The 23,987-nt window shown below is 49.3% G+C and overlaps 1 protein-coding gene across 1 annotated transcript in view; it reads left to right on the top strand.

The window, feature by feature from the left end:
* The window catches only part of ACSBG2 (acyl-CoA synthetase bubblegum family member 2), a 27,903-nt gene extending 6,107 nt beyond the window's left edge, over positions 1-21,796 (top strand). Inside the window, exons 4-13 of the mRNA XM_024745916.1 lie at positions 215-335; positions 2,611-2,697; positions 7,293-7,442; positions 11,412-11,588; positions 15,912-16,093; positions 16,226-16,459; positions 17,939-18,156; positions 19,982-20,121; positions 20,210-20,456; positions 21,723-21,796. Coding sequence (XP_024601684.1) covers positions 215-335; positions 2,611-2,697; positions 7,293-7,442; positions 11,412-11,588; positions 15,912-16,093; positions 16,226-16,459; positions 17,939-18,156; positions 19,982-20,121; positions 20,210-20,456; positions 21,723-21,796 — 1,630 coding nt within the window. The remainder of the gene's footprint in view (positions 1-214; positions 336-2,610; positions 2,698-7,292; positions 7,443-11,411; positions 11,589-15,911; positions 16,094-16,225; positions 16,460-17,938; positions 18,157-19,981; positions 20,122-20,209; positions 20,457-21,722) is intronic.
* The last annotated feature ends 2,191 nt before the right edge of the window (positions 21,797-23,987 follow it).

The following is a 23,987-nucleotide window of genomic DNA, read 5'->3' as shown; positions in this document are numbered from 1 at the left end:
TTCCAGGTCATAATGACATCCCGGGAGCCCATCCTCTCATCATCACTGTCCAGCTGTGGAGGGAGGGAAGCTGGTGCCGAGGCTGCAAACTCAGACCTTCCCTGCAGACCCTCCCCCTCCCCCGCAGACGCTTCCCCTCCCCCCACCTTCCAGGACGTTCGTTCTCGACTTAAGGTGTGTGGGGCACACTCGTGCATGTGTTTTCTTTTCCCAGGGGCTTCTGTGTTGGTATTTATGCCACCAACTCTGCGGAAGCCTGTCAATATGTCATTGCTCACGCCAAAGTGAACATCCTGCTGGTGGAAAATGACCTACAGCTGCAGAAAATCCTTTCGGTAAACCCCTCCGCCCCCCACTGCTGCCTGCCAGAAACTGGGGGAAGGAGGGGGCTGTGTATGTGTGGAGTGGATGTGCGTGGAGTGGATGAGTTTAATTTCCAATGCGTATTCATTTCCTACTCAGTCTCTGTTTTTAAAAATGTGTTTGTGTGTTATTTTATATACAGTTCACTGTTTATCAGTTTTCTTTTAGAAACAGTTATTTTGAACCTTGTCATCCTTGCTATGTTCACCTCTTATAATTGTCCTCCTTTCGGAAATGCTTTTGTCTTTCTTTTCCGTTTCTTTCATAAGTCCGACCACTTCCTGTTTCACTACTTTCTGATGTCTGGCTCTCCCCTCAGGGCTTGTATGTTTGCTTTGTGTTCTTCCTTCCCAGCTGCGTTTACCCCATTACATCCTAGGTTTTACGTTGGAAGTTTAGGGGGCAATTTTCCTTTGCTTTGCAGTGACTTTTTGCGCACAGTGAAATCTGACCCTCTCTTATTCCTTTTTTTTTTTTTTTTTTTTACCCCCCTTGTGTTATCTTTGTAATGTTGCAAGAAACGTTTCCAATGACTTGTGTTTGAATGAGCTGCAGTTGCCTGAACCAGCTTTGGGCAGAAGGATCTTGAGGGGAGGGGAGTCCTTGGGAGGGGTGAGCCTCGATGGCCAGGTTCATGGCTCACCCCGAGAGCCACTGCACCGCCTAGCTTGTGGGATCTTAGTTCCCCGATCAGGGATCGAACCCGGAACCCCAGCAGTGGAAGCGCAGAGTCCTAACCCCTGGACCACCAAGGAATTCCTGTTTCTTTTAATACCATATTTCATCTTTCCTGAGTTACTTTTTGATATCTCTCGAGTTGAGATGTCTCGCCATGGATGGCATCCTCTGAACGCCGTGGGCCGTGTGTTTCCCCACATTTTAACTTCTCTGAAATCCGGGCAGATCTGCCAGCCTCAATGGAATCCAGCCAGACTCTGTGAAACGGGATATTTTGCGCCACCAGGCCTCCTTCGACGCCTAATTCCTGAGCTGGTTCAGTGAGGACAGACGTCCACTTTCTGAAATTGCTTTCTGAAGGCATGCTTCTTTGGTCCCTGGTACTCATGTCATGCCCTGTCTGTCCTGTTCGCAGCAGAACACACTGCGGGGTGGGTGATGGGTGATGAGTGATGGGTGGGGCCCTTCGCCTTGCCGTGAATACTGGTTTCCGATTTGGGTTTTTCCACCGTTAGAAGAGGTCACGTGCCCCACCCTTTCCCCTGCAGCCACCTCATTGCTATGGCTTCTTGTCCTTGTTCTGGTATATTCAACCTCACATGCATGAATTATTTCCATCTCTTAGTTTCATCAAAGATGCAGTTTGTGGGAGATTTCTTGTTCTGGTTGCTCTGTATGGAAGATTCAAAGCCAGGCTTCTGATACTCTCCTCCCAAACTGGACATTCAGCTCCACTTGGAAATCTTTGATTCTGGGGGACGGTCACGGCTCATAACCCTCCAGTGCTTCCCTTCTTCCTTTAGAATAAACTGCAAACTCCTGCTGTCACCTCCAAGGCATGGCCTACCTGGCCCTTCCATCCCTTCCTGCATCCTCCCCCGGCCTTCTCCCTTCCATCCCCATTCCAGCCAGCCTGGACTTTTTATATCCCTCCAACATCCCAGCTACTACCTGCTTCAGGCTTTTCGGATATCTGTTTCTTCTCTCTCTGGAAAACTCCTGTCCAGCTGTTACAAGCACTTCTGTCATCTCTTCTCTCCAGGTCATGCCAGAGACCTGGTTATAAGGAGCGTACTGGATGTTGGAAATGACTTCTTCACTGGATCGGCTAGAAATGTCATACAGGCACACTCCTTCCTTTGCACAAACAGGGGGGCAAGAATCCCACAGGCCTGGTTACCTGAACCTTACAGGTCTAGGTTTAGGTAGAGAGTTCTGAACCCCCGCCAGTTCCAGCCACCTTCATGGAGTAGCCCTACTCCAACCAGAAGGTTAGCTGGATCTTGGCTGTGAAGCATAAGGTGCCAGGAGACGAAGAGCCGGGAGGGCCTCCTTCGACTCACCGACCAAAACCACAGCTCTGTACAGCAGAACTCAGGAGGCTGTTGCCCTCAACCCTCTGTGATGGTTGCAGTCTACTGATACCTACCTGTCAGTCAAGACAAAGAGCAGAAGTTTTACTTCATGGGCAGGGGGAGGGAAAGAGGCTGAGGTCCCTGAGGGAGAGAGCTTAGAATGCGCTCTTCCAGGGCCCCGTTACCATGAGGTCCATACACAACTTTTTTTCAGATTCCAAAGATCAAGATGAAGACCCTAAAAGCAATCGTTCAGTACAGGCTGCCAGTGAAGGAGAGCAAATGTAACAACCTGTACTCTGTAAGTGTGAGCGGGGGCACTGAGCAAAGGGGAGGGCACAGCCTTGAAAGGGAAGGAGGGCACTCCCAAAGTAAGTGGGTAGTGAGCAAGGGAGAGGGTGAGGCCAAACCAGGGAAGTGGGCAGGGGCTCACAAAGGAAGTGGGTGGTGAGCGAGGGAGAGGAAGGGGCCTCACAAGGGAAGGGGGTGAGGCTTTTGAGATAATTTTTTTCTGGCATGAAGGTTCTGATTTACCAGAAGGTGTCTGTTCTGGTTATTTATTGCCGTGTAACAAATCGCCCCAAAAATTGGTGGCATAAGACAATACCAATCATTTTATTATTAGTTGCTTTTCAGACCATTAGGGTAACTGAAAAAATACTGCATCACTGAAAATTAGATGTGCTGGCACTCACAGCATTAAGTTTAAATATTTCATTTGTATTCAAACCAGAACTTATTATAAATTTACTTTCCTGGTTTTCATAGATGCAAAGTCATCAACATTTTTATTAAAACCATTAGCCAGTTTTAATAGATACGAATAGGGATATGGGGTGCACATTTCTGCAATGGCTCGGACCAACAGCACTGCTGGAGCCTTTTTTAAACTTTTGATGTTTCATTCATAATGAATTTGCTCTGCTTTGATAGTGACTTTTAAATTATTGCATTAAAGTACTATTTATCTTGATTACAAGCTTTTTTTTTTTTCCCCACATCCGCTAAAATTTTGCACTCAAGGAGAAGCCCCTGGTCCTCACTCTGGTCCCAACCCTACAGCTGGGGCTCCTCCAGCACATTTTCCTGTCTCTCTGTGGTGTCTCCATATGCTGTCTCCGGCATGATGACTTCAGGACCTCTGGACTTATTGGTGGCTCAGATCTCCAGAGAGAATGTTTTGAGGGAGAGAAATATCCAGGTGGAAGCTGTCCTATCTTTAACGACCTATTCTTGGAAGTAACACACTACCCAGCAAGGCCAAGCTGCATGAGGGCCCAGACTTCAGCTCTTACTGAGGGAGGGGCGGGGCCCCTGAAGAGTGGGTGACACCGTAAATGTTGTCGCAGTCATTTTTTTGCAAATTCACTCTGCCTCAGGGTCTTCTAGAGTCAGAAAATGCTTGGGTGCAAGCAACAGAAACCCACTTAAGCCAAAGGAGGGGGTTTGGGTTTTGCTTTTTTTTGTTTGGTTGGTTTTTAAATTTATTTATTGATTGATTGATTTTTGGCTGTGTTGGGTCTTCGTTTCTGTGCGAGGGCTTTCTCCAGTTGCGGCGAGCGGGGGCCACTCTTCATCGTGGTGCGCGGGCCTCTCACTGTCACGGCCTCTCTTGTTGCGGAGCACAGGCTCCGCACGCACAGGCTCAGCGGCCATGGCTCACGGGCCCAGTTGCTCCGCGGCATGTGGGATCCTCCCAGACCAGGGCTCGAACCCGTGTCCCCTGCATTGGCAGGCAGATTCTCAACCACTGCGCCACCAGGGAAGCCCTGGGTTTTGTTTTTAAGGATACAATGAGTTAACTCACAGAAGTCAGGGCAGGAGGTCTGTGAGGGGCCAGGATGAGACGCTGTTAGGCCAGCAAACCCATGTCCCAAATCACAAGTCCTAAAATGTCATGGAGTTTATTTGGTTTGCCCTCCACGCAAGCGGGAGGAAAGATGTCAATGATCCTTTCTGGCCAAAACACTCACCAGCTCGTGCACCTTTCAGAAAACATTTAAATGTTAAGACCAGGACAATGCCTAATTAAGTAAGACAGCCGATCAGAATTAACAGACCTTTCAGAGGTTAAAAATGACCAACACAGAAACAATATCTTAAGCCTGGATAAGTTAAATCAACTCATTTGTTAGAAATAGTATTTACAGCAGGGTTTCTCAGCCTTGTTGGACATTTGGGGTGGATAATTCTTCATCGTGGGGGCCGCCCTGTGCATTGTAAGATGTTGAGCGACATCCCTGGCCTCCACCTACTAGATGCCAATAGCACCCTCCCAGTTGAAACAATCAAAACTATCCTCGGACACTGCCTAAGTCCCCTCGGGGGCAAAATCACCCCTGGTTAAGGACAATGATTTATAGGGAAGAGTTCTGTGACATAGATTAGTATCTACTTCTCTGCAAGGGTGAGCAGGACCTACCGTTTTTAGATTCAGTTTAGGAAGACATTCATTACAACTGAGAGAAAAAGAAAGCGCCTGGGAAATCAGAAGGTGAAATTCGGGGGCAGGGGGATGGCAGAATAAGACAATTAACTGGGTAGGTTACGATGCCTGGGATTGGACTCAGGACCAATTCCAGATTGCCAAGAGAGAGGACCGGATTGGACAGGACTGGGTCTGGGGTCTACCTAATCCAATCACTTGTGGCCATGGGAGAATGAGGTCTTCACCAACGATTAGGGGAGCATCCTTTGCGGGGGAGGGCTTGAGGCATCTCTCAGAGAAAGGACAGGGTCCTGCAAAAGGCTTCTGGGTGCTCCTCCTCTCACCATCACCCCACCCTGTTAGAGATGGTCTGGGTAAAGGTTCTTCCCTTGCAGATGGGGCCAGCATTGCCCTGGCAGGCTACAGGCAATACTGGCCATTTCTGGAGGACCTGGAGTGCCCTCTGTCTTGCAGACAGAACATTACCCTCAACCAGAGCTTCACTAGGGGCTCAGAGGTAGAATTTTTGCAGGTCCCAGGTGAAATTTGGTTCACACAGCCCAGCAGTTCCTCCTGAGGCACCAAATTCTAAGCTAATTAAGAGCACAGGCTCTGGAGTCAGACAGTCTTGGGTTAGAATGATAGTTCCTCTGTCTACCTGCTGTGTGACCCTGGGCAGGTAACTTACCACCTCTGAGCCTCAGCTCCTTCATCTGCCATAGGGAGATGATGTATCTCTTATCAGTAAGGATGTCTTTGGTTGCAAGTGACAAAAGCCTAACACCAAATGGCTTAAGCGTAAAAGACCATTTATTGGCTCATAGCCACAACCTAGGGTGTGGATTTCAGGCACGGCTGGAGCCAGGGGCTCAAATAATGTGACCGAGACTCCATTTTGCTCTCTTCATATCTTGGCTCCATGCCAGCCTTGATTCCCCCTAGTCCTGAGATGGTCCAGCAGCTCCTATGGCTACATCTTATTCACGTTCAGATGACGCATTCATGTCCCAGCACTTCCAGCAAAAGCCCCGACCTTCACTGTGATTGGACCACCTGAGGTCACATGCCCAGACCCAGTCTAACCACTGGGGCCCAGGCAGATGGGACCTTCTAGCTTAAACCAATCACAGTGGCCCTCAGCCACATCAATCTGGTAACTAATAAGTTTGAGGTGCTGAGTGGCATCTGGGAAGGCACAGCACAAATAATATTGAACTCTGCTGTGCTGAGCATTTTACATATATTAACCCATTTACTGCTTAAAACAACCCAAGCAGTTGGGCCTTGATGTCATTCCCATTTTACCTATGAGGAAACCGAGGCACCGGTGCTTGAGTAGCCTGCCTGGGAAGTGGAGGAGAAGAAGCGAACGTCTTAGGGCTTTTGTAAGAGGTGCCTTTCCTCCTGCTGGGAATCATGCTTTGGGAGAAGCTGGTGGGGCAAGATCTGACTGGGGAAGGGAACTCCTAGGTGCCGAGGACCCCACTCACACACCCTGAGTCCCCACCCTCCATTTCTTTTGTTTGTTTGTTTTTTGGAGTATAGTTGCTTTACAATGTTGTGTTAGTTTCTGCTGTACAGTGAAATGTATCAGCTCTACGTATACATAGATCCCCTCTTCTCTGGATTTCCTTCCCGTTCAGGTCACCACAGAGCACTGAGTAGAGTTCCCTGTGCTGTACAGCAGGTTCTCATTAGTTATCTATTTCATACATAGTAGTGTATATATGTCAATCCCAATCTTCCAGTTCATCCCACCCTCCCATTTCCCCCCTTGGCGTCCATACGTTTGTTCTCTACACTGTCTCTATTTTGGCTTTGCAAATAGGTTCGTCTGCACCATTTTTCAAGATTTCACACATATGTGTTAATATACGATATTTGTTTTTCTCTGACTTATTTCACTCTGTGTGACAGTCTCTAGGGCCATTCACAACTCTACAAATGACCCGATTTCGTTCCTTTTTATGGCTGAGTAACATTCCATTGTATATATGTGCCACAACTCCTTCATCTATTCCTCTGTTCGTGGACATTTAGCTTGCTTCCATGTCCTGGCTAGTGTAAATAGTGCTGCAATGGACACTGGAGTGTGTGTGTCTTTTTGAATTATGGTTTTCTCTGGGTATATGCCCAGTAGTGGGATTGCTGGGTCATATGGTAACTCTATTTTTAGTTTTTTAAGGAACCTCCATACTGTTCTCCATAGTGGCTGTATCAATTTACATTCCCACCAACAGAGCAAGAGGGTTCCCTTTTCTCCACACCCTCTCCAGCATTTATTGTTTGTAGACTTTTTAATGACGGCCATTCTGACAGGTGTGAGGTGATACCTCATTGTAGTTTTGATTTGCATTTCTCCAATGATTAGTGAAGTTGAGCATCTTTTCATGTGCCTCTTGGCCATCTTTTGTGTCTTCTTTGGAGAAATGTCTATTTAGGTCTTCGCTTGTCTTTTCTTTCCGCAGTGGGATGATTTCATGGAGCTTGGCAACAGCATCCCCGAGTCCCAGCTGGACCAGATCATAAAGAGCCAGAAGGCCAATCAGTGTGCTGTGATCATCTACACTTCTGGGACCACAGGCTGTCCCAAGGGGGTGATGCTTAGCCATGACAACGTAAGTGCTGTCTCTGCTGACAGGGACGAAATTTGCAGCATCCAGGGTCCCGTCACTCCGGGGCAGTGGTCTTCAGGCTAGTTTTGTTCTTGACCCACAGGGGCACAGTGGCGTTTAGGGGCCCAGCACATGGGGGGATCCTTGATCTGTGGGTCATAGAGGGTTATGCAAACGCTTCCAAGGCTGGGGGCAGCATAGTGCGCGGGTTGAGATCAGGGACTCTGGGGCAGACCTGGCTCTGTGATCTTGGGCAGGGCATCTGGCACCTCCAAGCCTCAGTTTCCTCATCTGTAAAATGGGTGCAATGGAACAGTCGCTGCCTCATGAGTTGTTTGAGCTCAGAACCGTGTTTGATAAAATAAATACATGAAAGGGCAGTATACACATCGTGATTCAGAGGTAAAGCAGAAGCTGTTTTAGTTACTTGAGGAAGGCCGTGTGCTTGGGGAAAACTTACTCACGTCTGGGTGGAGTCCAAATCTGATGGTTATTTAGGTTACTGTTAGGAAAGAATAAGGAGAATACATGCTAAAAGATCCTGTTTATGGGGGACATCCCTGGCAGGCCAGTGGTTAGGACTCCGTGCTTCTACTGCTGAGGGCCCGGGTTCAATCCCTAGAAAACGCAAACGTATCTACAGGGACCAAAAGCAGATCAGTGGCTGCCTGCGGAGGGCAAGAGAGGGGCATTACAAAGGCGATGGAAATGTCCACCATCTTGATGTTGGTGATGGCTGGCTTCACGGGTGCAGACATAGTCCGTATGTGCCAAATTGTACACTTCAAATGCAGTTCCCTGTATGTCAATTACAGCTCGATAAAGTTGTTGGGTTTTTTTTTTCCATAAATTTATTTATTTATTTTTGACTGTGTTGGGTCTTTGTTGCTGCATGCAGGCTTTCTTTAGCTGCATCGAGCGGGGGCTACTCTTCATTGTGGTGCGTGGGCTTCTCATTGCGGTGGCTTCTCTTGTTGCGTAGCAAGGGCTCTAGGCACGCAGGCTTCAGTAGTTGTGGCACGCGGGCTCAGTAGCTGTGGCTCTCGGGCTCTAGAGCGCAGGCTCAGTAGTTGTGGCACACTGCCTTAGTTGCTCTGTGGCATGTGGGATCTTCCCGGACCAGGGCTCAAACCCGTGTCCCCTGCATCGGCAGGCAGACTCTCAACCACTGCGCCACCAGGGAAGCCCCAAGACTGCTAGTTTTCAAATGAAGCGTTTCTACTTTATAAGGGCTTTCCCCACCCACCCAGCTTAATAGCTGGCAGCACACACCGGCCTTTGTACTGGCTGTTGCCTCTACAAGGAATACTATTTCCCAGAGACCCACATGACTTGCTCCTTCACTGCCTCCGGGTCCCTGCTCAAATGTTACCGCCTCTGTGAAGCCCTCCCTGACTTCCACGTTTAAAATAGCAAAGAAAAATAAACCATCCCATTAGCCCCCAAGCCCCATTTGGCTACTGTTTTTTCTTGCACTGCCATATTATACAGTCACGTGTTTATCATGAACAACAGCTCCTTGAGGGCAGGGGCTATCTGTCTGGTTCACTGCTGTGTCTCCAGTGCTTGGTGTACAGGAGGATTCAATCCATTGTGTGGACTGAATGAATGGAGTCTGATGAGGCCCCCACCCAACCCTGGCCAGCGTCCACGCTCCCAGTGGCTTCATGTCTAGTGAGATCATGTCCTCACAGAGGGCAGACAAAAGCCGAGCCCCTGGAGCAAGTCTGCCTGGATCTGCATCCTGGCTCTCCCACTTGCTAACTATGTGACCTGAGAAGATTTCCTTAACTTCTCTGGGCTTCGGTTTGCCCATCTGTAAAATGGAGACAAGAATGGTTGCTACCTCTCAGAGTTGCTATGAAGGTTAAATTATTTCCTATACTGTGTCAGCTACTGCCGTGTAACAAACCATTCTAGAAGTTAGCAACTTAAAACACCAAGAGTGTGTTATTTCTGGGTCTGGAATTTGGGAAGGGCTTGGCAAAGTGTCTTTTCTGCCCTACAGAGTGTCAGCTGGGGTCACTCAGCTGTATTCAGCTGGTGCCCAGGCTGGGCTGGCAGGTCCAAGCAGGGCTTCACTCACGTGTTTCACGGGGCTTGCACTTCCTCAAAGCATGGGGGCATCGAGGCTGTCGAACTTCTCAACGTGGCGCTGGCTCCTCCGAGGGCAAGCATGCCCTGATACAAAGGCAGAAGCTGCAGTCTATTAGGACTCAATGTCAGAAGTTTACACGGTGCTCCACTCTGTGGGTCAAAACCAGTCACTAGACCAGCCCTGTGAAGGGAAAGGAAAACAGACTTCAGCTCTGAATGGCAGGGGTGGCAGAGAATTTGCAGTTGTCTTTAACCTACCACACAGACATAAAATGCTCAGAACAAAGCCTGGCACATTGGGATTAAAAAATAATCCCTGTCGGCTATTATTTTTTAAATCATCATCACCTTTACAGCAGGAAGTCAAAGCTAGTCCCATGTTCTCAACATACGTCAACAGCTCAAAGCTTCTCCCGTTTATAGGGTACTATGCCATGCTGAGATAAACACACTAACCCCTAACAGAAACCCCACAAGGTAAGATGTGTCATTAACCCCTTTCAGAGATTGGGAAACTTGAGGCTCAGAGAGGGGAAATGACTTGCATAAGGTCAGAGAGCACAGAAAGGTCTGAGCCAGGATCTGAACCCAGGAGTGTCTAAACCACTGTAAATCGCGGTCTACACACACCTAGCCCCTTTTCTCAACAAATGGGCACTGGGTTCCTTGGGTCACTGTGGGTGACAGGGCTTGTGGGTACAGACGGAAAATCCCTCCATCCTGAGGCCCAGAGAAAGAAGAGGGACAAATCTTGAGGGCTTACTACAGGGCGAGTGCTTTGCATATTTCATTACACTTAAATGTAACTTCTCTTTCCTCATTCATTCATTCATTCAACAAAAATTTACTGGGCACCTACTATGTGCCGGGAAAACCGCTTTGAGCAAAACAGACCCAATGGTGGCGCTCGGGAAGACAGCCAGGGAATGAACAAATGAAACCACTCAGATTGTGGCAAGTAGTACGTAGCGGATTAGAAAGATGCTGGAAACTTCAGTCCGGGTGATGTGAGACTGCTTCCGTAAGGAAGCGACATTTAACCAGAATATAACATCTTGAGGAGTCAGCTGTGTAGACAGCTAGAGGATGCCCATCCCAGGCGGCGGGAACAGCCCGTGCAAAGGCCCTGAGGCGGGACCTTGCCTGATGTGTTGGAGGAACAGTGCAGAGGCCCGTGTGGCTGCATTAACGAGACGACTGTTTGCCAGAGACTTATGGCACCAGTAAAAAATATAGATTGCAAAATCATAGGTACGCTAAAACTTTCCATCAACGTATGCACCGGAGAAAGAAAAACATTAACATACTAATTGTTGGGGTATTAATGCCACGGGATTATGGGTGGCCTTTTCGTTTGTTGGACAGTGTTGGTTTTATAGTTTTATGTTGGGCACGAGGAAGGTCTGTGCCCCTTTTACAGATGAGCAAATACAGGCTGCAAAGGATTTTTAAGCAAATAGCCCAGGGTCACACGGCTAGTAAATGGCGGAGTCAGGATTTGATTCTGGGACACTTTCTGAATCCTTCAGATTTCTGACTATCCCCGATAGACATTCCGACTCTAGAGTCTGTTGCTGGATCCTAGGGCGTCTGGTAATCCCCCAAAGCTTCCCATCGAATTTTACTGCTCCTTCCATCCTCAGGCAAGTCAGTGAACCTCTCTGTGATTCTGTTCCCCACCTGTAAGATGCGAGAATCGCAGTTATCAACCCCAGTGTGTGCAGATGAGGACTAAGGGACTCAATGTTTGTAAAGTACAAGAGCGGTGCCTAAGCAGGTGCTTTGTGTTTGTTAAATAATTGTATTTACATGGCCCTCGGGCAAGGATGAGGCGCGCGGAACGGTACTGGACTGTAAGCTCGATTTGTGTTCTAGATCACGTGGACGGCAGGGTCGGTGGCGAGGGACTTCAATCTGGCTTATGCTCCTGAGAAGCAGGAGGTGGTGGTCAGCTACCTTCCTCTCAGCCACATCACAGCTCAGATGATGGATGTCTGGATACCCATGAAGGTCGGGGCTTTCACCTACTTTGCTCAAGCAGACGCACTGAAGGTATGAAGGCTAAGGGCAGCCCGGAGGTGTGGATGGTTCCTTCAGGTCCCAGATCTGGGGGGTTCCTTCTCCATCCTCGTCTGATGCTCCCAGTTAGCAGCATTTGAAACAGTCGGCCACCTTCTTTTAGTTTTTATCTTTATCCAAGTCATGGTATCCATGGTTGTGCAGACTGTACACTGAACAACCTAAGACTAAGATGTGAATGGTATTGAAAGCAGAACGTGTGTGTACGTGTGTAGTTTTTTTTAAAGTCAGTATTCCCAACTCCAAAATGCTCCCCAAACCAAACGTTTTTGGCAGGAAAATCTGACTTAAGCTGATGTGAAGCTATCTGGAGTCTTCATTTTTATCCCACGTATTGGGAATACGTGTACCTGCAGAAATATTAAGGTGAAGGATTTCAGCTGGCTTGCCAAGACACCGCTGTGGGGTTCATATAACAAATAAGCACCATATTACCTTTCTGAAGGCCAGAGAATTCTAAATTCCAGAACACATCTGGCCCCAAGGGTTTGAGATAAGGGATGTTGGACCTCTTTTGAAAAACAGCAGTGTCCGAACCACCCTCCAGAGGCAAACTCTCCAGAATTTTCAAGAGATTTCTTCTGGCATTCACCTCCAGTTTTTAAAAAAATATGTAATAATTTTCATGATTCATGCACTTTTAAATATTACCTATTACTTTTCTATTGCAGTAGACAAGGATTTAATCCTCTTACACCCCCATCTTCACTTGCTTCCCCTTTACCCGCCCTCTCAATGAAAAGATTTCTTAGTTAACGGAGCCATGTAGTTTACTACATGATTACACTTCCTGTCTGGTACAACCTTTTGTTTTCCCCAGAGTTAACAGTTGCCTTTCTTTTCCAATTGGGTGGAAGTTTTCTGTATACCTGTCCAGTTGCTCCATCCCAACTGTCACATGCTTATCGGGATTTTCCAAATGTTCTAACACCTACTGCGTTATTTTCTCCTCCATCCTTCTGCCCTGAGTAGGACTGGTTGTTGTTTTAAGTTGTCCTAGATTGGGCCCCCTAGAAGCAGAACCTGAGATGGGATGGAGACTTTTGTAATTAGTTGAGTAGGATCTCTCAGGTGAAAACTGTAAGGGAGTGAGGGGAGCAAGATACGGCAAGGGGAGAAGAGAGGATGGAAGTTCAGCTGGCATGTGAGTGGAATTGCCCTTAAGCAAACCAATCCCATGGGAATCTCTGAAGCGTGAATGGCACCACAGTGGTACTGCTTTGAGGCAAGGGGTCTGGGCTTTTGTACCCCCATCTCAGAGTCATTGGCTATAGGTTTATACACTCATGTGGATGCATGACTTCCCAGGCATTTCTGAATAAGGGCAGTTCTCTGAAAAAGAGGGAAGCTGTGGACAATCAGAGGTCTGAAGAGGACATCAACAGTAGCTTCTACAAGCTGTCATGCAGGGATATCCCTTCCTCCCACTCCTGTGCCGAATCCTCTGTCTTCTAAGGTCCTTGTGTTCTTTTTTGGGGGTTACCTCTTCATTTAGCCGGAGTTCATCTTTGGGAGGTTTTTCATGTTAAGTAAGTGAAAGAATTCTTGTATGTCCTGACCTTGCAGAGACTTAACAGAGCCAGAAAAGAACTCTGCACTTTCCTCAGCTACATCCTCTGTATTTGCTTACTATGATTGCTGGAACAAATGACCACAGAACTTAGTGGCTTAAAACAACATAAATTTATTATGCCACAGTTCTGGAGGTCAGAAGTCTAAAATGGGTCTCAATGGGATAAAACCAAGACATGAGAAGGACTGTGTTCTTTCTGGAAGCTCTTGGGGAGAACTGGTTTCCTTGCCTTTTTTAGCTTCTAGAGGTTGCCTATGTTCCTTGGCTTGTGGCCTCTTCCTCCATTTTCAAAGCCAGGAGCACATAGCATCTTCAAATCTCTCTCTCTCTCTCTCTCTCTCTCTCTCTCTCTCTCTCTCACACACACACACACACACACACACACACACACCTACCTCTGTTCCCACTGTCACACCTCTCTGATCCTCCTGCCTCCCTCTTATAAGGACCCCTTATGTCATCCAGTGATGACACTGGACCCACCTGGAAAATCCAGGATAATCTCCCCTAGGCTAAGTCTTAGGGCCTTTGTAATTCCTTCCAGGGGGTTCATTCTCCTGTCCTTCACATGGCTGGCTCCTCCGTGTCATTTAGTTCCCTGCTTAAATATCTCCTTGACCCCTTTCGGTCACTCTCACATCCCCCACGCTCAGTGTCCGAGACACACTAGACACTCTGTAAATGAATACTTTATTTTCCGGCTGAAAACATAATGTATACACACTCGCCTACAGCGCCTGAGAAGTTCCCAGTCTCCAATATCCTTATCAACCCCGAATACTGTCAAAAAATTTTAAATTGTCAACCAGGAAACAAAGCTGTCTTAACATTTTTTTTTGTCTGCACCGCGCGGCACGTGGGATCTTAGTTCTCCCGCCAGGGATCGAACCCGCGCCCCCTGCAGCGGAAGCGCAGAGTCTTAACCACTGGACCCTGGCTTTACATCATAAGTAACTGACAGAATGTTTTCAAAGTGGCTGTGTCATTTTACATTCCCAACCAGAAGTGTACGAGAGGTCCAATTTCTCCACATCCTCACCAACACTTGTTTTTGTTTTTATTATTATTGCCATCCTAGTAGATGCAAAGTGGTATCTCCCATATTAATTTGCATTTCTCGAATGATTAGTGGCGGTGAGCAACGTTTCCCGACTTACTGGCCGTGTGTATATCTTCTTTGGAAAAATGTCTGATCAAATTTTTAACCATTAAAAAATCTGGTTGTGTATCTTCTTATTGTTGAATGTTAAGGGTTCTTTATACAAATCCTTTATCCAATATATGATTTGCAAATACTTTCTCCCAGTTCCGTGGCTTGTCTTCTCATTTTCTTACTAGTGTCTTTTGAAAAGCAAAACGTGTTTACCTCTAATGAGTGTTGACTCTCCAATTTATTGATTTTTTTTCTTCCATGCTTCTGGTGTCATTTGTAAGAAATCACTGCCTACTCCAAGGTCACAGAGATTTTCTTCTATGTGTCCTTCTGGAGGGCTTTTAGATTTAGCTCTTACTTTTAGGTCTGTGATCCATTTTGAGGTAATTTTTGCATTTGGCAAGAAGGTTCTAAGTTAGCTAAGCCCTCGTGTGTTTGTTTGTATGCAGATATCCTTTCCTGCATTAAATTGCCTTGGCACTTTTATTGAATGTCAGTTGATCATAAATGTGACGATTCATCTCCAGGTTTTCAGTTTTGATCCACTGATCTTTATGTCTATCCTTACACCAAAACTACACTGACTTTATTTTTCTGGCTTTATGGTAGTATGACCACCTTGTCCCTGTTTACCTGGGACTTTCCCGATTTCATAAGTGAAAATCCTACATTCCAGGAACACCTCCGGTTCTGGGCAAATCAGGACAGTTGATCACCCTACTCTGTTATAAGTTTCAAAATCAGGTAACAGACCCTCTGACTTTGTTCTTCTTTTTCAAAATTGCTTTGGTTATTCCAGATCCTCTGCATTTCCATATAAATCTTAAGATCAGCTTGTCAATTTGTATGAAATAGCTTGCCTATTTTTCTTTATTTTTTGCGGTACGCGGGCCTCTCACTGCCATGGCCTCTCCCGTTGCGGAGCACAGGCTCCGGACGCGCAGGCCCAGCGGCCATGGCTCACGGGCCCAGCCGCTCCGCGGCATGTGGGATCTTCCCGGACCAGGGCGCGAACCCATGTCCCCTGCATCGGCAGGCGGACTCTCAACCACTGCGCCACCAGGGAAGCCCAGCTTGCCTGTTTTTGATAGGGATTACATTGAACCTATAGATCAGTTTGGGGGAGAATCTTGCATAATACTCCACTGCATTCTTGGGCCACAGTTTCTTTAGCCAATCCCCCATCATTGGCCATGAAGTCTGTTTCCATCCTGTTACAAAATGATGCACAAAGAATATCTCACACGTGCTTCTCTGTGTACCTGATCTTTCATTCAGCTGAATTCTGTCACCCACAGAAGTGAAGTTGCCAAGTTGCACTTCAAATGTTAATAGTACTCTCACGCTGCCTTCCAAAAATATTTTACCGGTCTGTGCTCTCTACCAAATCCCCAGAGAGAGCGTGATAATCTGATTGGCCACTGGCCAGCCAATGGATTGGCTCCCTTGGGTCAGGAGCTCACCCTGGTCCAATAAGCCAAGAGAAGGTTCTCCTGGGCTGAGCTGAGCAGCTGAGGAGAGATGGACATCTGGGTTGCAGGTGTGGCTAACCCAGCTCTGCGCCCTGCAGGGCACTTTGGTCAACACTCTGCAGGAGGTAAAGCCTACCGCCTTCCTGGGGGTGCCCCGAATTTGGGAAAAGATGCATGAGAAGATAAAGGAAACTGTTGGCAAATCTTCAAGCTTGAGGAGAAAGGTGTTCTCATGGGCAAGAAATATTGGCTTCAAGGTCAACTCAAAAAGGATGCTAGGGTAAGTGGCGGGCCCAGCGGGGCCAGGCATACAGGGCAGTGGTGAGGGGGGCTCAGCCTTCTCCAGCTGGGTCCCATCAGCCCACTTGTGGCCCCATGGCTATAGAGCTCTCCTTGGCATTCATGTTCATAGGGGACATGACAATCCCTTGAGCTACCGCATGGCAAAGGCCCTCGTGTTCACCAAAATCAAGAATTCCCTTGGCCTGGATCACTGCCGTATTTTTATCAGCGGGGCCGCACCCCTCAACCAAGAGACTGCTGAGTTCTTTCTAAGTCTGGACGTACCTATAGGTGAGGCGTACGGTATGAGCGAAAGCTCAGGACCCCATTCCACATCCAGTCCAGAGAACTACCGGATTCTAAGGTACTGGCCTCCTGGGCAGCCTCTGGGTCCTCTAGGGTCAAAGGGATGAAGATGGGAGGGTCGACAGGCCTCTGGGCTAAGATGAATCCTGACTTGGTGTCTCCAGAATGACCCCTGTTCTCCAGCCTCCAAGCCCCAAATTTTCGTGACCGTGGGAAGCCCCAGTTTGTCCGAGAGCCCATGGACAAAGGGGAAGGGCTCTCAAACATTCTATGGACTCTCCCTATTTGTCATTTGCTGGCTCTGCCTCCAGACGGCCCACCCCGGGCTCACCCACCCAAGGTTCACCTCCCTAGACCTCGGGACAGTTCATCTCCACGGTGCTTTATCTCAAACACGTCCCCAGGCCCCTCCTGGCTTTCTCCCAAGCTCAGCTCACCTCGGGCTGCAGGATGGAGCCCAGTGATACTGACACAGTAAGAACATCCAAGCCAAGCTCCACGTGGAGTCTCAGAACCGTGTTCCTTCACAGGGCCTCCTGGTTGTGCCGCTCCCTGACCCCCGCCCTGCCGCCATATTGCAAGGCTGGCTCTCCTCTCATGCTCGGCCGAGTTCTGGCTGCCTCTGAACTTAGCAAAAACTAAATTCAGTCTTCCCAATCTGGCAAAACCATCTCCTGCCTCTTACTTTACCTCGCACATCAGTATCTCCCCTTCTCCAGTCCATAATCCCATCTGGGTCTGTTTTCTGCAGAACCCAAATGCCCACTGGAGTTTTCTTCCAAAACCAAAGAGTGGTCCTTCCTAAAAGAGTGTTTTTTGCTGTGCAGAATTTTTTTATCTTTACCTGGTTGAACTCATGAAACTTGTATAGCTTCTGAGTTTTTCCATATTCCTAGGAAAGCTTTTTTTTTTTAAAGATTTAATCTTAATTCTTAAGTTTTGGTGTTCAGAAAGGACCTCTTGTAGATCCTGAAAATGAGATACCTTGTTGATAAACATTGAAATCAAGTCAGTTTTTTTGTTTTGTTTTTTAGCCATGCAGTATGTGGTATCTTAGTTCCCCAACCAGGGATTGAACCCGGGCCCTCGGCAGTGAAAGCGTGGAGTGCTAACCACTGGACCACAGGGGAATTCCCTGTTGCTGTTTTTAACCCGGGAGCACTCTGTCCTTCTCCCGTTTATGTGAAGATAAAAACAATCTAGATTCACTCTGCTGTACACCTGAAACTAACAACTATACTCCAATAAAAATTTCTTTTAATTCTCAAAAACAGTAATGATAAAACAATCTACAACTCTGCTGGGTTTCCCAGTTCACCAAGTGTTTGGGAAGTTGGCTCACTTGATTGAACAAGCCCTCCCTCCACTCGGCCAACACCTCTCATGCCCACTGGGGCCTGGGGAGGGTGCAGCAGCAGCTTCCAGCCCAGGCCGGCTGAGCAGAGCGTCAGGAGCCTGGGCCACAGACCCAGGCCAACCTGGGTGGGTGACCTCGTCTCCCCGAGCCTCAGTTTTCCTCCCTCCTGTCCCCTGGCAGTTCCGGCAAAGTCATGCCTGGGTGTAAGAACATGCTGTACCAGCAGAACAAGGATGGCGTTGGGGAAATCTGCCTCTGGGGCCGGCATGTCTTCATGGGCTACCTGGAGAGGGAGGACGCGACCATGGAGGCCATCGATGAGGAGGGCTGGCTCCACTCTGGGGACCTCGGCCGCGTGGACAACCAGGGCTTCCTCTATATCACAGGCCGCATCAAAGGTACTGGGGCTGGGCTCCGCAGGGGCCTCCTGGGAGCAGGCTCACCTTGAACGTTGAAGGCTCCCAGCCCCCGCCTTTCACGGGGCAGGCTTACACTGATGTACAGGGACACCCCAGTCCGCGCATCCCAGCTCTGTCCCTGGGCCCAGCATGTGGCCCTCGGCAGGATGGAGCCAGAAAAGAAGCCCATTCTGGGCCTGAAACCTCTGTTCCCTCCCCTGCCATTCGAGGATAACAATAACTACAGAGTTGTAACGATTCAGTGAGGATTAACTGAAATGATGTAGAGCAGGGATCAGTCAACTTTTCCCATAAAGGGCCCACTCGTAAATATTCTGGATTTGCAGGACACAGGGTCTCTGTCGTAGCTGCTCCACTTGGCCGCTGCAGCAGTAGACGATGTGCAGACCGACGGCCATGGCTGTTTGCCAACACAAGTGTCACAGGATTTTCATGTGTCACAAATATTATTCTTCTTTGGATTTCCTTCCGACCATTAAAAAATGTGAAAGCCACTTTGAGCTCGTGGCCATACAAAAACAGGCGGAAGGTGGGATTTAGCCCACAGGCTGGAGGTTACCAACCTCTGAGGGGGACCATGTGGCATGGAGCCTGACATAGGCAGTAATTATACAATTAGAGGGCTGTGTTAGCATTATTTCCATGATAAGCAACAGAAAACCCTTCTTAAGCAGCTTTGAGTGAAAAAGTGATGCTACTGGCTCAAAACCAGAAAAGTCCAAAAGGTCATGCTTCCGGCATGGCTGGATCCAGGTGCCAAAATGACATCACAAGGAATCTCTCTATCCTTCTGTTACCATGCTGTCCTCTGTGTTGATGCCATTCTTAAAGAGGCTTTTCCAACTTGGTGACTAGATGGCTGCCAACAGTCTAGGTTCATCCTAACACCCAAGGGACGAGTAAGAGTGTATTATTCCCAGTAGCGTCGGCAAGTTTTAGGCCTGATTCTCGCTGGATCTTCTTGGGTCGCTATCACATCTCAGAATGAATCACTGTAGAGGACGGAATATGCCGACTGGTCAGACCTGGTCACACGCTCACGCCGGCAGTCCAACCCCCCAAAACCACACAAAGATGGAGAGTAGCTCCCTAAAGAAACCCAAAGGAGTCGTCACTGGGCAGATGATATCAGAGATGTCCATTATGGGATCAAACTGATTATTACTAGTGCTGTAACGACCTCAGCTAGGGTGACTGTGAGATCATGGGATGGGAGGGAGAGAGTCTGGGTGGGTGTAGCAAGCATCCCAGGGTGAAAGAACAAGTAAAGATTGTGTCTGGGGCAGGAGGAGGGGCTCTTGAAGAATTTCAGGGGCAGCGAGAGAAAGTGACACAACTCTTAGAGCTTGCCAAAATTAGGGATGCGACACCCGCCCCCCCAGGGGGAGCGTGGACTTAGGGTCTTTGGGAGTTGCCAAATGATGGGAGAAGGAGGAATCAGAGAGACAGGGTGTGGTCAGAAGCACCTATCTTCCAAGCAAGACATGCTGGAGGGCCTGGAGCAGGGTATGGGGGACCAAGAAATAGGCAAGGAGCTCGTAAGATGCTGTCCAAGTGGAATGCCCAGGACTTGGATGCTTAATGGAAATCTGAAGATGGAGGATGAAGGGCAGAGTGACTTTGGGTCTGTGTCCTGGAGAAGGACAGAGAGAGAGTCCTGGCCATGGGCGGAGGTCTTCCTCTGCTTCTGGGGTTTTCTAGGTGAGTGGTCATTGGTGCCAACCTCTGTCCCCTCTGATCCACAGAGGGGCAGGGCTTTTGGACTGTCACGGTTGAACCCACACCCAGCCATGCTTTGTTTCAGAAATTATCATCACTGCTGGCGGCGAGAATGTGGGCCCCATTCCCATCGAGAACCTGATTAAGGAGAAGATTCCCATCATCAGTAACGCCATGTTAGTGGGAGATAAGGCCAAGTTTCTGGGTGTCCTCCTGACGCTGAAGGTAACGTGGGTGTTCTAGGCGAGAGGGATCCGCTTCTTGGTCCTCAGGGCCGGGTGCTAGGCGTTGTGACAGGGGTGTCTTGGGGCAGTGTGAGGTCGACAAGACGACTGGAGAGCCGCTGGACAGACTGACCTGGGAGGCCATCAAGTTCTGCCGGGATGTAGGCAGCCAGGCGACCACCGTGTCCGAGATCCTGGAGCTGCGAGACCCTTTGGTCTACACGGCCATCCAGAAAGGCATAAATGCCGTGAATCAGTGTGCCATCTCCAACGCGCAGAAGATTCAGAAGTGGGTCATCTTGGAGAAGGACTTTTCCATCAGTGGCGGGGAGCTAGGTGAGTGGCCCGGAGAGCCAGTGGCCTTGAAACTTGGAGGCTGGTCCCTTGCTAGTGTCCAGGGCCACTGTGGGCTCTGAGGAGACGCATCTTTTTTTCTGGGAGTCAGAGTGTCTGTGGTACCAGCTGTGGACAGGGAGGGGGATGCGGCCGCCTCCAGCTAACAGGTATCCAGCTCCCCGCAGCCACACACATACACACACACACACACACACACACACACACACACACACACCCTTCTTCCCAGGGCCTTTGCACCTGCTGCTCCCTCTGCCTGGACTGCTCTTCCCCCGCAATTCTTTGCCCGAAAGGCTCCTTCTCATTGTCCGGGTCTCACCCTAAAGGACACTTCCTGAGAGCAGCCTTCCCTGGCCATCCTGGCTAAGGCAGCTTGCCGTCCCCCCTAACACACTGACCCTACAGTCCACCGTCACACCTACTGTACCGCCCTGTCTTCTTGCTTCCCTAATACGTCAGAGTCTGAAACTACCCTATGTATTAGTTTAGCTTTGCCTATCTCCCTGCCGAGAGGGGAGGGGTCGGGGTGGGGGGGTCTTGCCTTCCCCTGAGGTCCCCCCTGGGGCTTGCTTTCAGCACTCGGCTGTACTTCCACAGCGTGGACCGCAGGGAGCTGGGAGCATGGCAAGCATGCAGTCTTTAACAACCTGGGTTCAAATCCTGTGCCCGCCACATGGAGTTGGGACTTGTCCCTCCAAACCCTGGTCTTTTTATTTATGAGTTGGAAATGTGATCCAGGGTTGGGTGTGTGTGTGTGTGTGTGTGTCTGTGTGTGTGTGTGTGTGTGTGTGTGTCTAGGACATCTGGAGGGAAGCCCACACCCCGTGGTGACCGGAGCCTACAGGGCGTCCTGGGCTGCATATGAAACAAGTCTCAAGTTCGAGTGTTCACCCTGCCATGCGCTTGCTGGGTGACCTTGGAGCAACTGGCCCTGAGCCTCACCTATAAAATCAGAGGGTCAGGGGCTGTCCCTCCATGGTCGGGTGCAGCATCCCTGTCAGGCACAGAGCTCACTGTGCTCTCCACCTACCAGCTCACGGAATCCTCACCGCGGCCGAAGGACAAGGCGGCGGTGGGGAGGGGTCCTCTCATCCCAGCGGATGGCAAAGGGGGTGCCCCCAGGAAGTCAAGGGCACAGCCAGCCACCAGCCCGGCCCCAGCCATGAGAACCTGTCTCCTGGTCACGCCCAGGGCACGTGGACTCTTATTGCATCCCTACCTCTGAACTGGTTTCTCCTTTCTCGGCAGGTCCAACGACAAAGATTAAAAGACATTTCATAATCCAGAAATACAAAACGCAAATCGACAACTTCTATCAGTGACGTCATTGGCAGAGCTGCTCCCGGCTGCCCCAATGGCGAGACCGGCTTCGCTGGGCTGTGCCTCAGATGAGTCCAACACAGCTGGTCTCCCCCAGGCGGCAGGTAGGTCCCTGAGCAGAACCGCAGAGGCCTCGTGTGCATACACACCCACGCGCGGCTGCCGCGGCTTCTAGGTAGTGTCTGCCCTCAACTCTCGCTCTTCCTGGGTCCCAGCAGGGCATGCAAACTCCCTCCTGCTTGGCCACCAACTCTGTTAGCTGTTCTTCCTGCCTTTTACTTGTCTCGTAGAGGGAGCAGGGCAGCCTTCCCATCCAGGACCAGAGCTTTTGGTGAAATGCCCAAATGTTTCATTGTGACTTATTTGGAGAAGCCCTTTTGTCAAAAACTGTGGGTGGGGGACTTCCCTGGTGGCGCAGTGGTTAAGAATCCGCCTGCCAATGCATGGGACATGGGTTCAAGCCCTGGTCTGGGAAGATCCCACATGCCACAGAGCAACTAAGCCCGTGAGCCACAACTACTGAGCCTGCACTCTAGAGCCCACGAGCCACAACTACTGAGCCCGCGTGCCACAGCTACTGAAGCCTGCGCACCTAGAGCCCGTGCCCCGCAACAAGAGAAGCCACTGCGACGAGAAGCCCGCGCACCTCAACGAAGAGTAGCCCCCACTCACCGCAACTAGAGAAAGCCCGTGCTCAGCAACAAAGACCCAACGCAGCCAAAAATAAACAAATACATTTATATATTAAAAAAAAAAAAAGAAAACTGTGGGTGGGAGGAGTTCTACTGGCCGGGAACCCAAGGAATGAGGTGTGTCGACCCACCCTGGGGGGTAAAGGACAGAGACTTGAGCTCCTCCCACCCACCCCTCTTCTCCCCCTTTTCCCCCAAGTCTTGTTCACAGGGAGCCCTGACGACATCAGGAGTCACTGATAGGATTTTGGAACCCCAGCTAGAGGCACAGTGCAGGCAGAGAGGAGGATGCAGCTTCGGTTGTCCCAAGGGTCACCTGTAACCCTTTAGTGGTCAAATCATCCTCTTCTGATGTCCACAGCCTACCCACCTGTATTAGTTTCCTAGAACTACCATAGGACAAAGTTCCACAGACTAGGGTGCTTAAACAACAGGAATTTCTTTTCTCAAGTTTCTGGAGGCTGGAAGTCTCCAAGGTCAAGGTGTCGGCTGGGTTGGTTCCTTCTCAAGTCCCTCGCCTTTGCTTGTAGACGGCCGTTTTCTCCCTGCATCTGTGTCCAAATTTCCCCTTCTTATAAAGACACTTGTCCTATTGGGTTAGGGTCCACCCTAACGATCTCATTTTAACTTGATGACCTCCGTAAAGACCCCATCTCCAAAGACACTCCCATCCTGAGGTCCTGGGTGTGAGGACTTCAACATACGAATTTGTGGAGGGGAACACAATCCAGCCCATGACACCACTGTATCCATTTTCTCTTCTTCGTTGTTAACCGATTAAACTTCTCCACACCTTCGTTTGTCAAAGTGCCGTGGGTGAGCCCAGCAGCTAAACCCATCACACTCATCATTCTGCGTCTTTTGCAAGATTTCAGATTTCACTTTGTGGTTGGGTAAGAGATCATCCAACACTGACGTGGGGGTGGGAGGTGGACCCTCTCTGCACCTGTGCTGTCCAGTATGGCAGCCACTGGCCCACAATGCGGCCCGTCTGAACTGAGATGTGCTGTGGGTATAAAACCCACACTGGGCTTCCAAGTCAGGGTACGAAATACAGAACATACAACATCTTATTCATATTTTAAAGTACTGACTGAAGGTTGGAATGATGATCTTTGGGACATACCGGGTTACATCAAATATAGCACCTAAGTCAATTTCACCAGTTCCTTTTTTGTGTGGCTTTTAGAATTTTTTTTTTTTTTTTTTGCACGGGCTTCTCACTGTTGTGGCCTCTCCCGTTGCGGAGCACAGGCTCCGGACGCACAGGCTCAGCGGCCATGGCTCACGGGCCCAGCCGCTCCGCGGCATGTGGGATCTTCCTGGACCGGGGCACGAACCTGCGTCCCCTGCATCGGCAGGCGGACTCTCAACCACTGCGCCACCAGGGAAGCCCTAGAAATTTTTCAATTACCTCGGTGGCTCACGTGATACTCCTCCTGGAGAGTGCCACTCTAAAGTTCATTGGAGAGGGATTCTTTTTTTTTCTTTTTCTCATTTC

The sequence above is a fragment of the Neophocaena asiaeorientalis genome, unplaced genomic scaffold (assembly GCF_003031525.2).
Source record: "Neophocaena asiaeorientalis asiaeorientalis breed wild unplaced genomic scaffold, Neophocaena_asiaeorientalis_V1.1 scaffold357, whole genome shotgun sequence".
NCBI lineage: Eukaryota > Metazoa > Chordata > Mammalia > Artiodactyla > Phocoenidae > Neophocaena > Neophocaena asiaeorientalis.
This window is presented reverse-complemented; position numbering and strand designations above follow the sequence as displayed.